This window comes from Cupressus sempervirens, chromosome 9, assembly GCF_028749045.1.
Source record: "Cupressus sempervirens isolate cs-2001-9-10 chromosome 9, ASM2874904v1, whole genome shotgun sequence".
In the NCBI taxonomy this organism is placed as follows: domain Eukaryota; kingdom Viridiplantae; phylum Streptophyta; class Pinopsida; order Cupressales; family Cupressaceae; genus Cupressus; species Cupressus sempervirens.
Window position 1 is genome coordinate 77,230,607 of NC_143126.1, and position 12,564 is coordinate 77,243,170.

At 32.3% G+C, this 12,564-nt stretch overlaps 1 protein-coding gene and 1 pseudogene across 3 annotated transcripts in view; both read left to right on the top strand.

The window, feature by feature from the left end:
- The first annotated feature begins 1,835 nt into the window (after window positions 1-1,835).
- LOC149537696 (putative galacturonosyltransferase-like 4 pseudogene) lies at window positions 1,836-5,054 on the top strand (annotated as a pseudogene).
- Window positions 5,055-10,091: 5,037 nt separating this feature from the next.
- LOC149537697 (uncharacterized) overlaps window positions 10,092-12,564 on the top strand; it is an 85,489-nt gene continuing 83,016 nt past the window's right edge. The window contains exons 1-2 of one of the 3 annotated variants that reach the window (XM_089799057.1): window positions 10,092-10,312; window positions 10,424-10,513. In XM_089799057.1, coding sequence (XP_089655183.1) covers window positions 10,271-10,312; window positions 10,424-10,513 — 132 coding nt within the window. In that variant the 5' untranslated portion in view covers window positions 10,092-10,270. The remainder of the gene's footprint in view (window positions 10,313-10,423; window positions 10,514-12,564) is intronic. The other 2 variants (XM_089799058.1, XM_089799059.1) reach the window with 2 other exon arrangements.

Below are 12,564 nucleotides of genomic sequence, written 5' to 3' on the forward strand. Positions count from 1 at the left end.
CAGACATTATGCTATTGGATATGTTTTTCCATTACTCATGTCTAATAAAGTGTTAAGTCCAAAATAGCCTAACAAATGTATTGTAAGGCACAATAAAAGAAAAATCCACAAAATAAAAAATCAGCATATTGATCAAATCAGTTAGTGTCTAGTCATAGCCAGTATATCCATCAAACCACATAATGAAGCTTTAATGGTTTTTCCATTAAAGATGAACCATGCAGTTCATTATATTGTGTATATTTTCTTGATTTTTAAAAATTTTTCTAATTGATGTTTGGTGTTGTTTAAATCTTTAATATGCTCATTTTACTCAACATTATTAACCTACTGTAGATAAGAACTAGTAAAAAATATGGGGTGATGCTACCTTTTTCATATTATGATTACTCTGGTATCCAATTCTAATGTCTTTAGTATGTATAGTAATATCATACAATACAATTAGATATATGTGCAAGCGAATGTAATACTTGAGGTTTTTTATCATTCTATGCATGTTATCTCACTTGGATGTGCTGATATAAATAACGAGTGTGCTGACTTCAACTACAATAGAAAAATGAAAAGGGGGGAAGGGGAATCCATAAAACCATATTACCACATCAATGTCACTTTCTCTTCCCAAAACACTTTGATTCTTTTTGCCTTTTTCCAAGATTCCCTATGATTAATCAGCTATGAGATTAGGGGTCAGGAAATAAGAGGTTCATTTAGATGCACATCTTAACCCATGTCCTAGTAAATATATAAGCCAATAAAAAACAAAATTCGGATTTCAACCTTATACCCAATTCACACTACTATACATCCTTTACAGTTTTTCAAAATTTTAATATGAAAAAGGTCTTCCAACAAGAATACTCTGCAATAGATTAATGCCATATGCATGAGGCATTTGGCATGGATTATGGTCAGTGTACTTTTCAGATGTAAACACTTGATGAACACAGCTTGTCCAGCAGTAGGAAAGTTTTAAAGAATCCCTTAAGAGTCAATCATTGTTTCAATCTTTGACCTCAATGAGAGTAGAATTTTTACTATCATGATAAACTTTTCTAAAAATTCTAAAACACATTCAATAACAAAAAGAGTGTATTAGATGCATTAGATAGTAGACATTAAGCAATTTAACTAATAAGTATTTCTCATCTTTCATTGGCTCGTGTGTTTGTATATTCAGAAAAGCCTTGTTTTAACACTTCTAGTTACCAATATTGTTCAACTAGTTGCTCAAAAAATTGGTTACTTTTAAGATGAAAGTATTGGTTGCTCAAAAAATTGAGACTAAAGAGAGTGAATGCCCAAATTTGGGTGCTTGATTGTAAAAGGTAAAGGTGCTAAACACACATGCACCCAAAGTGAAGGCCTTTTGATGCTCTTAGTCCAAAGGAAAAGAGCCAAAGCCCTTGGATGCATGAACTCTAAAATTACATGTCAGATGCCCTTGGATGATCAAAGTCAGAAGTGGAACCCACTTGGTTGCTTGAACTCTAAAAGAAAATCTTGAGCATTTCCCTAAAGTGAAGAGTAAGTGCTTTAAAAACTATAATTAGTACCAGAAACAAAGAAGAGCCTAATTTCTAAATCATTAGATCCTTCCAAATAATATCCAAGTAAAATTAAACATAGAATCAACTATAAATAATGGTATAAAATACAATATTGTTGCCTACCGTTCTTAACCAGTTCTAAGTCTGAATAAATAAGACACATTTACTATCTCCTAGGGAGGATTGCATAAATTAATTGGTACTTGAATGTTATATTTCTTTCCCATTGTATATTGTTGATTGTTTGTACCAGCTTTTGTGGAGTACTCCTCAATTTAGATGATGTCGCTGGGCAAATGTTCATTGCGGGTTTCACTACCGTCAATGTCAGATTGCAGAGAGTTGATATCGATTGATTACCATGTTGTCTGAAACCTAGTGCTTTACAAGGAAGCGGGGATTTCATATCAGCATGGCTTTCATGTCATTGTGATCTAGAATTTCAAAACCATTAGAATCCATTCCATCACAATGACACTCTTGTCCATTATGAGCTTCATTTAGCATGTATTTTTTCACCTCCTCCAATTTAAGCATAATTCTCCATAATACATTCAAACTTCTACTCTTTTAAGCACTTTTTTATGTATGGAAGAACCTTTCCATTTGCAGAAAGTATAGAAACTCGTTGTTCCCTGCAGGGAATGTGTATAAAAATCCATTTCAAAACCTTTTCCACTAACTATTCCCTACTACATTTCATCTTTGATTTGACCAAAAATGAAAATGTCCTTCTAGTTCTTGAGTTTCCCCATTTGGGAATCTTTGCTTTTACAGAGACATCTTCAACAGCTTGAGATAGATATTAAACTTAAATATTTCCTTCATTTTAGCTTTTCATTTTCAAAAACTCAGTCAAAATTTTATTCTCTTGCACTTTGTTGTGTTACCTTCTGCAAGTGATCTATAGCTTTCATGTTTTTTTCATTTTCCCTTAATTGTAACTTTTCATATTCTAAAACTCATTCAAAATTTTATTCTCTTACACTTTGTTGTCTAAGTGTTTGTAACTAATCTACAAATTTGATGCTTCATCAAAGAATGATTACAAGAAAAGATTCTAAAACTCATTCAAATTTTTATTCAGTACTTGGGTATAAGTGACCTATCACTTTTATAATTTTGTCATTTGTTCACTTATGGCCTATACTATAAACCACACTGCATTGCACTATCAACTACCAACCAACAACAACCTCTCAACCATCTGCTGCCAACTCTTTCCAATGCTTTCAATGTACAATAGTAACCACATTTGCACATGAACCTTTCTTGCAATGTGTAATAGATAGTGTAGATGAAACCGTCAATTGTACTATTCATGGCAAGCTACTAGCAAGCTACTAGAATAACATATACCAGAATTAACAAGGATGCCATTTGAGATTACAAATTGAACATGCCAATTATCATCTACCTCGTGCAACATTTCAAGATACATCATACATTTTCACTTGCATTAGATGGCAATATAATTTCAGTTGAAAAGGCTCCAGAAAGTGTAAGCTCAAGAGCCTTTTCTTTTCTATACCAAACAATCTATCCACTGTACACTTCAATCTTCACTCTCTAATATACTCATTTGTTCTATATTTCATCTATAATTGTAGAGACTATGAAAAGAGAAACAATTTTGAGGAGATCTGCAACTGACTTCAAACTAACAAATGCCAAGATCAGCATATACTCTTCAATGGTCTTAGCTTTATATGTTGCTATAATAAAGACATTGAAAACAAGTTACTGTATATATCTAACTAATTTTTTCTCTTACATAATGAACATCAACAGTCATGGACAACATTTCCAACAATATTGCACATATTTCAAAGTCCATGTCTGCACATATTTCAAAGTATATGTCTATGGATGTTAAATTTTTTTGTTGCTATATTAAGTCCTCATGCTATAATATAAATTCTTTAGTTTGACAATGATGTTAGGAATATTTCAAAGTCAATGTCTATGGATGTTCAATTTTGTTATTGCTATATTAAGTCCTCATGTTATAATGTAACTACTTTAGTTTGATCATAGCATTTAACTTTGATGTTGCTATGTTTATGTACTCATGTTGCTCATGTTGCTGCTATGTTTACGTACTCATGCTATTGCTATCTTACGCACTCATTCTATAATGTAAGTGCTTTAGTTTGATCATGATGTTTAACTTTTCTGGTGCTATGTTTATGTACTCATACTATACTCAATGTGGCAAAAATAATACACATTATGTTCACAAGTTGTGCCAGCGTTGACAAGATTTGTTGTTAGCTTGAGTATAATGAATATGCTAACCTCACCTAGCTGTGTCCTCAATAGTAGACTGCCAAAGGCAGGGATTGGTGTTGTACACAACCTTAACAAGAATGATATTGTCATGATATATAATTTCAAAGGACATTCATGATTGGAGAGAAGAAAAATAAAAAGAAAATGTAATATTATTAAGAAAAATCTGAAGAAAACCTGTGATGTGACTTGGATTGTTCTTTTCTTCAAAAGAGAATAAAAATCACCTGCCACGAGTTGTCCAAGTAAAAGCAATTGCATCTACTCCCAATCTCATTGTGCTTGTTTTAAAGCCATTACCATTTGCATACATAAATGGATAGCAATCAATTTAACAATGAAAATAGCCCATATACAATGATGCAATAATCAATTAAATTGGTTCAATAAGTATGTGATTATTTCCTCAAAAAAATTCAATGGTCTTTTATGCAATGACCGATGTAGCTAATCTTCCTTTGATATACATTATACTATAGTAACGTGTCTGTGTTCTTCATAGAATATCCATACCTCATAAAAAGAACCAAATTCAGAATGGGTATCCTATTTGGAATGACTCCTCCTATGCAGCAGGGTATGAGTACATAGCCATGACTTTAGACGAGGACTATTTGTGAGTATACACGACCGTCATTTTGTCTGTTCTAAAATACGCCTCTTCCATAAAAGTTATTTTTCCATTTTTTGCTATCTCACCAGGACCTGCAATTTCACAAGGTTCTACAATTAGATTTTCCTTTCCTAAACTTTAAGGTTTAAGTTTTTGATGAAAACCCTGTTAATGGCCCCATTTCGAGTTCTACCAGGGAAGCTTTAGAGAAGCTTTTGAATTATACTCAAATTTATCTAGAAGATGATCCGCCATCTTATGTGGAGATGGTAATTAATCTGTGTTCTTATCTTATTTCAATTGATGATATTGAAAAGCTATGGCGAATTGAGCTCAGGGAGAATCCAATCATAGCCCTTAAGTATCGCCATGCGAATCTGACGAGCTATTTGATAGAGGCCTTCTAATTCGATGGCTATTTGGTGAAAAAAATAGTGTGGAGGAGGTTGTGTGATTTCAATACACGGTTAATGGTTATTGATATTCTAAAATGACATCGAAATAATTATAGGGTAATGGTGAAGTAGTAGATGAGAATCTAGAAAGAGAAAAGAATCTTTGCCTCCATTTTTTTTTGGTATTTGGGGGAAAGGTGAAAGGTGTGGAGCGCAGGGGAAGAGATAATGTGATGGGTAGATGCCGATCATTGCATTAGAGGCCGGCGAGTCTGTTGCATTAGAGCAAAATGGTAAAATCCTAACTTTGCTTGGATTCCAAAAGATCCTACCCGATTGAACACCCTCTCCTCTCCATATGACTAGTGACTTCGAATTAAGTTTTATATTTTGAAATACAAATGTTCTTGCATAATAATTCACACATATTTATAATTGGTAGTGTAATGTTAAAATATCATAGAAAACATGATGTCTTAATAATAATAAGGACTTCTACTAAAAGTTAGGGGTCTTATTAATGTGTAGAAAACATCATTATCTTTTTAATTTTTTTTATTACAAATAAAATTCATGTTAAAACATGTAAATATTTTGAAAAAATAAATCAAATCTCAATTTTAAATTAAAATATAATAAATTAAATATATAAAATAAAATAAATAAACATCTAAAATTAATAAATAATAATTTTATTTAAAAAATTAATTAATTATAAATTATATCTAAATAAAAAGTTAAAACATAATTAATTATATATTTAAAATTTTTAACTTAATTTCTAAATAATAGAATTTTTGAATGAATAAATAAATAAAGCTCATAAAATAAAATTAAGTAAAAAATATAAATTATGTTTAATGTTAATAGTAAAGTCCACTCTAATCAGAGAAGTTTTGGGATGGGTGACATGGGTGTCAACTTCAGAAGTCTTAATGCTTCACTATGAGAATCACCTAAATGCAACACATTAAGTGTTTTCATTCTCATGAGAGACTGGTTCTTGTGAACCAACAAATATGGGTCAATTGCAATATCACAACCTTTGAATTGTGATCAAATGTAAAAGAAGCAAGTGTCACTCTAGTAGCCATTATTTATCTATTATAGTTATAATATTAAAATAATATATAATTTAATTAAGGATGATAACATACAATTTTAGAAAAGACAATTTAATAATATTTAGGTTCTATGTATTATCTAATCTACATAAAATATCATTTGAACTAGAGTAGTTATTTATAACATAACATTTATAAAATAATTATCTAGTATAAAGTTTGTATGATGTAATTATAATATAATAATCACATTATTTTTGCAATTAATATCTGTCTCATCTATTTTGAATGAAAAATAGGAACTTCAATAAATATACGTTTATGTCATCTTATCCAAACAAAATAATTTATAAAACTCACTTCATTATTTTTTAAAACCATAAGTTTTTTAGCCAATGAATAAGAAGATAATTATTTTTGATAATTAACTTTAAAAATGTGCATATATACTTTACAAAGAAATTTAAATTTAAAACATATATAAACAAAACTTAGTTATAATTGGTTGATATATTTTATTTTAATAACAAGTTAACAAAACTCATTGCAATAGTAGTTGAAAAGAATATAGGCAAAAATTTCATTTATTTAGTCATTTATTTAGTAATTTTAGTTTTTTTTAAATCAATTACTTACTTGTAATTTTTTTGATGACCAAATTAGTCATTTATTTTGGTCATTTATACTTTAAAATTACAAAAAATAGTAGAATTTGATCATTTTCAGTCACGATACTAAAAATTTTAGTCTTGTGACTAAATGCTTTAGTCATGTAGTCATTTATTTGTCAAATTTCTCTATTTCCATCCTTATGCCATTGTTATTTTACTGGTGAAAGGGAGGGATGAGATATTTGATTTTTCGGAAGGGTGCTTCGACATGCTCTAACTATGGTTTGAATGGTGTTCTTCCTATTGAGTGGATATGGGGTTCCTCTTGTCCCCTTTTGGTTATTAGGGATGTTGATTTGAGCAAATTTTTTCATGTCAACAAGGTGGCTATGATCTCTGCTGAGAAGAGATCACCTTTGTTGGACCAATGGCAATTGATGGCATTGTTCCCCATTGTTTCATCCAGGCGACTTCCTATGGAGGTGGAAGTTCCTATTGAGGAGGAGGCTCAACTTTTTAAGGAGGCTTAATGCTAGTCTTTTGAGGTGTGTTGTGGGTGTTGGTAGCCTTCTCTGCCTTTGGCTCTCTTGGTGTCTAAGGGGATCTTGACTAGAAGCTATTTATCTTTGGCCCTTCTCTCTGCTACCCCTATTGAGGTGGTTTTTGTGTTGGGGAGGAGTTCCTTAATCTTTGTGGGTTTGTGTAAACTATTGATGATGTTGTTTCAACCACTGATCTTCAGGCCTAGCCCTTTCTCTTTTAGGTAGGCTAGTATAATGTTGGTGTGAAGCCTTCTGTTATGTATTCTGAGTAGGAGGAAGTTTCTTGCTTACAAGGACCCCTCTAGAAGGATGGATGTTTTGGGTTTTAGTTGCAAGCATCCTAGATGTTTTTTGACCTTTGGGTTTGATGGAGAAAGAGAGACATACTTTTTGAAGTTTGAGTTTGGATACTGCATCTTCTGGGATTGATTATGTCTCGCCCCTTTTGTTTCTTTTCTTCCCATGTCTGAGTTTTTGCTGGTAGTTTTAAAGGGCTCGCCCGAGTCCTTTGCTATTATTTTTGGTTAAAGACAACTACCTTCACGGGGGCTAGTCCCATGGTGCTCTTTGATAATGCTGCCATGGTCAGTAGTTGAGTTGCATTCAAACCTTTTTTTTTGACAGAGGTAGGCATTAGATGCTGGATTTTCTTGATGTTGGGCTCTAGGTATTGTTAACGTATTGTTAACTATATCTAGTGTCATTGATTGTACCACGAGTCAACACCCTCTTGCTACTTTTTAATATAAAAAACAATGAAGCCATTAGATATTTTTTGCTGATTTTTTGTCTCTTTTCATGGAGAACACGATTCCAATAGATTTCAATACAATCACATTTTTCAAGAAATGCCAGTTAGGCTTTGCTTCACTCTATTTGGTTGTTATCTAAGTAACATCAATAACTGTAATCACAAAAATTAGTTGGAAACACATAATAAATGCTTTCAACTCTTCATCCATGCACTTTAGTAAAATGATATATATTGTTTGACCATAACAAAAGATAAGCCACTTCTCACTACACTCATACACCTAACATAACTACTCTAGGGGCTTCCCAAATTAGAATTACTCGAGACATGCTCCAACACTACCACTTGAATTTTTTTTGTTACAAATATTTAAGGGTTAAGAGAAAATTTGTAAATGGAAGAGACATGTGAAACACACTTTAACTCAACCAATCTTGCATACACTTCCTTCATAATCCAATTAAATACAAGATGTGGTTGTAAGTTGTTGAGAAGTGTTTTAAAATCTAGAAAACTACATGCAATCCTAAAGTGGACTTATAGTTTTTTCACTATTTAAACAAGATTCATAAATATTGATGTTATTCAAACTTGATTTGTAAATCTTGAGGGAGCTCTAAATGAAAATTATCATATCTTTTTATATATTATGAAGTTAATTTAAGTATTCATGTACTTATATACAATAAATCTATATACAAGAATCTCTTTCTTTCTTTAATGAATTGCGTTTGAAAGGCACGCACAACATTAGATAGTATGAAATATATATCTATAGTATAATTATACATATTTTATATAAATATATTAGAATTCTAAAATAAATACGAGATAATAAAATAATTTGTAATAATTGGAGGGTTCTCCCATGATCTTTTGTTTGGTCTCACATGTGATTTATACCACCTTCTACATATTATTATTTTTCTTCAAGTCCATAATCCTCCTATATTATTCCAAATTGAAACAAAGGGAATTACTATTTATAAGAAACCCTTAATTAATTTTCCAACAAGTTTTTAGTTGAAATCCTTTCCTTGTAGATAAAATAGGTGATTGTTCTAAACATCTATATGGTAAATATTTTCAATTTACATTCATTCATCTATGGTGGAATTTATGTGGAGATGTTGAGATTTAAATGTATAAAAGGGGGTGATAGAGAAAGACAACTGAATAGTGCTTAAGATTTTGTCTTAAACTAGTTAGGTGCTCTTAGGTTAATGAAGGGACACAATTGTCAAGGGATCAAAGGGGTCTTAATATAATAAAAGCTAAATTTAATAGTTCAAGTTGACAAATAACTAGAAATATATCCCTTAATTAAAATAATTAAATGATTATATTACATTAATATGTATTCATTTTGTATAATGAGATATTCAAATATATTTTAAGTAGCACCTAAAATTAGGAAATGTGGAAGATTATATTATTTTATCAAATGATATTTTAAATAACACATGAAATACTTAACATTTAAAATAAAAGTAAATAAATGAAAGATTTATTATTATTTGATTCACATAACTATAAATAATTTATAAACAATAATATGGACACAATTTTATGATTTCTTATTTGAATTGTTTTCCAACAAGGTCATGTTATACTTGAAAAAAATAGGGAGAAATGTAGATGAAGACATAACAATAGAAAGAGGTAGATATATAGGGAAAGAGAGGAAGATGGACACAGAGGTGGAGTAGAGGGAGAAAATAAAAAATGGTGGATAATGATACTAGAGATAAATATATAAAGAGGAGACACAAGGAAAGAATGAGAGATGGATAGAGATAAAAAATAATATATAAAAAGAAAGGAGGGTGGAAATGGGTGAGGGAGAGATAGAGATGTAGAGATTTAATAGTATAAGAAGGGGTAATGGAGAGATGGATGATTAGAAAGAGAGATGTGTCTAAATATGGAATGAGAGAACAATAAATAAAGAGATAGAAGAGGTCTAGAGAGATAATATCTAGAACCCCTTCTACTATTGAACATAGGTCTAATATGAAAGATTGTACAAATATAAGCAAATAAAAACCAAAATATTTCATAGTATACCTTACATACCTCTGAGAGATACTCACTGCATACTAACATGCGATTTGTAGTTGTAGTGTCCATTTCCAACTATTGACAGAACTGTCCACCGTGGTGAGTGGAAACAGAAAAATGCCCGATGAAGAGAGGGAGGACCCGGTTGACATCTGTAACCAAAGAAATAAAATTGGAAATCGACGGTTTAGAATACTTTCAATCGTCTTGTATCCTATTCGAATGGTGTCAGCCGTTGATGGTTAAAATAAGCTTGCCACGGTTCAAATAGGTACGCATTAAGCGCAATTAAAGTTTGCTATTGGATTTTTCGAGTTTGTGCAGAGGCGGGCTAAGATTACCTGAAACAAGGAGAAGAACAGGTGAACAAGAAAGCAAAGCAGCCATGGCAACCACCAGAGTGCAGAGGATTATGACCCAACCCATCGTAATCTCAGTTCTTCTTCTCGATTATTTTAGTCTTTTAGGCTTCTGTTAGTAGTTGCAATTAGTCGCTTTTCTTATACTTGACTGTACTGGTGTTGCTTTAACTGCACAGAACTTGATATTTCGGTTCCTTCAAAGCAAAGCACGCATTCAAATTTGGCTATTCGAGCAGAAGGATTTGAGAATCGAGGGCCGCATTATTGTAAGCACAGCTCGCTTTTTTCTTGTTTTGTTGTTCTCAGTAAATAAAAGCCCATGGATTTTACGGTTTACAAATATTATGTAAAGGTTACGTAAAGGTTACTAGCAGCATTTAGCACAGGTGCGGCATTTGTTTAAGTCACATTCTTAAGATTTTCTAAATTATGCAACGCATTCTTATTGGAGTTAACTTGATAGTTACATAACAATCTCGCAACAATTTTGTCAAGAGTTATCAATGAAGGCTATCTGTCAACTTATGCGCGGTTGAAGCTTTGTGACACTCTATTGCAACGGTGAGATTTGAACCTGCGCTTTGTCATCGCCTTGGGACTACTCGTTGGATAGGGTTTAGGGTTTAGGCGGATAGATCTCCATATGGTCACATGTCCGCAAATTAGGTGATAGTGCCAGGTCGGCCTTGCTGAACCTGGCTTTTCTGTTGGTTGTTATTCATTTTTGAATGGGTTTTTTTTTTTTTTTAAGGTTTTCGAAACACGATTTAGGATTTATGTAGGTTCTGAGAACTAGTTACAGTGGCACATGGAACATTCAGCTGTTTTCCAAATTTAATCAGCAATGTTTGTAGACAAAGGTCAACAGTAAAATACCGTATGAAAGTTGCAATCTGGTGACATGTTGGGAGGATTTATGAAGCTATTATATATTTCTTTTCATGCTCTGTTTTAAGAATTTTATTTTGAAGCTCTAGGAAATTATTATTATGAAGTAATTGGTAAAATACTTGCTTGTTATTAATATAGACTGAGAGGTCAATAAATACAAAAGAATTGAATGATGTTTCCTTAGGAAATATGTTAACTAAAAGAAAGCTAAACAAAGTTAACACATAATTACAAACTAACTACTATTAGCAACATTCTAATATTTACAATAGATAACAAATAAATAACTATTCACTAATAATAGAAGCTTATCTATTATCTTAATACCCTCCTTTAACGGTTAATCTATTCACAACACCAAACTGTCCTCTGAATTTAACAAACTTATCAGGACTGAGAGGCTTGGTGAGAATGTCTGCAGTTTGATTCGGGGTAGAAACATACTGTAAGTCTATTGTCCTGTCTTTAACCAGTTGTCGTATATAGTGACAATGAACATTCACATGCTTGATTCATTTGTGAAAGACTAGATTCCATGTAAATTTGATAAAACCTTCATTATTGTAATGTTCCCGTTATAAAATAAATCATTAATCAAACTATTGTTAATGGACTGATTGATTTAATATATCTCGGACCCATTTTTGTTTTGTTTCCGTAGTTTGTGTTGCTGTTGGCTATTTTTATACACCAGTGAAAAGTTTTTCTTGACGGGTATTTAAGCACGGCTTGTAGGTAGTCATTAGGTATGTTTTTTGGATTATTTCTATGTACTGCAAATTCCTGTTAGAGTTTTGGATTGTTTGCCATTTCAGAAGAGAAAGATCTTCCCTATTTGGCTCGTGCGGTTTCGGTGGGATTCAACCCTCACCCTATTCCATTGTTGCATGTAATACTTCGCTCAGATCTGGCAAATCAGAGCACCATCTTTTGACAAATATTAATTGATTATTTCTATGTTTACCTCTCCATTTTTACCTATTCATGGTTGTATTGTTTGCATTTTCCACTACATTATTCTGTTTGTACATCTGCACCATTGAACGATCTCAAGATTGGCACCAAACATCACTGTACGACTCACATATCGTACGTCCTGCTGGGCATCCTAGGCACTGTACAAACACCACAACTCATACCGTACGACCCCCAAACTATCATTGTACGGTCTAGCAAGAGATACCGTATAACCTGATCTCCTCACTATACGGACTGGAAAAGACACTGTACGGTCTGCTTCCACAGTACAGACTCCTACTTGTGGCCCATACAACATCCTTCCTACCCATAGTACGACCCTAGAATTGTCTGATCCGTACAACCATATTCCTTTGCTCACCATACGACCTTGCTTTGACATCTTACAATTCCAAAAGACCTTCAGTTCGCCCTCCTTTTCACACGTGTTCGTATTTGAGTACGGGAC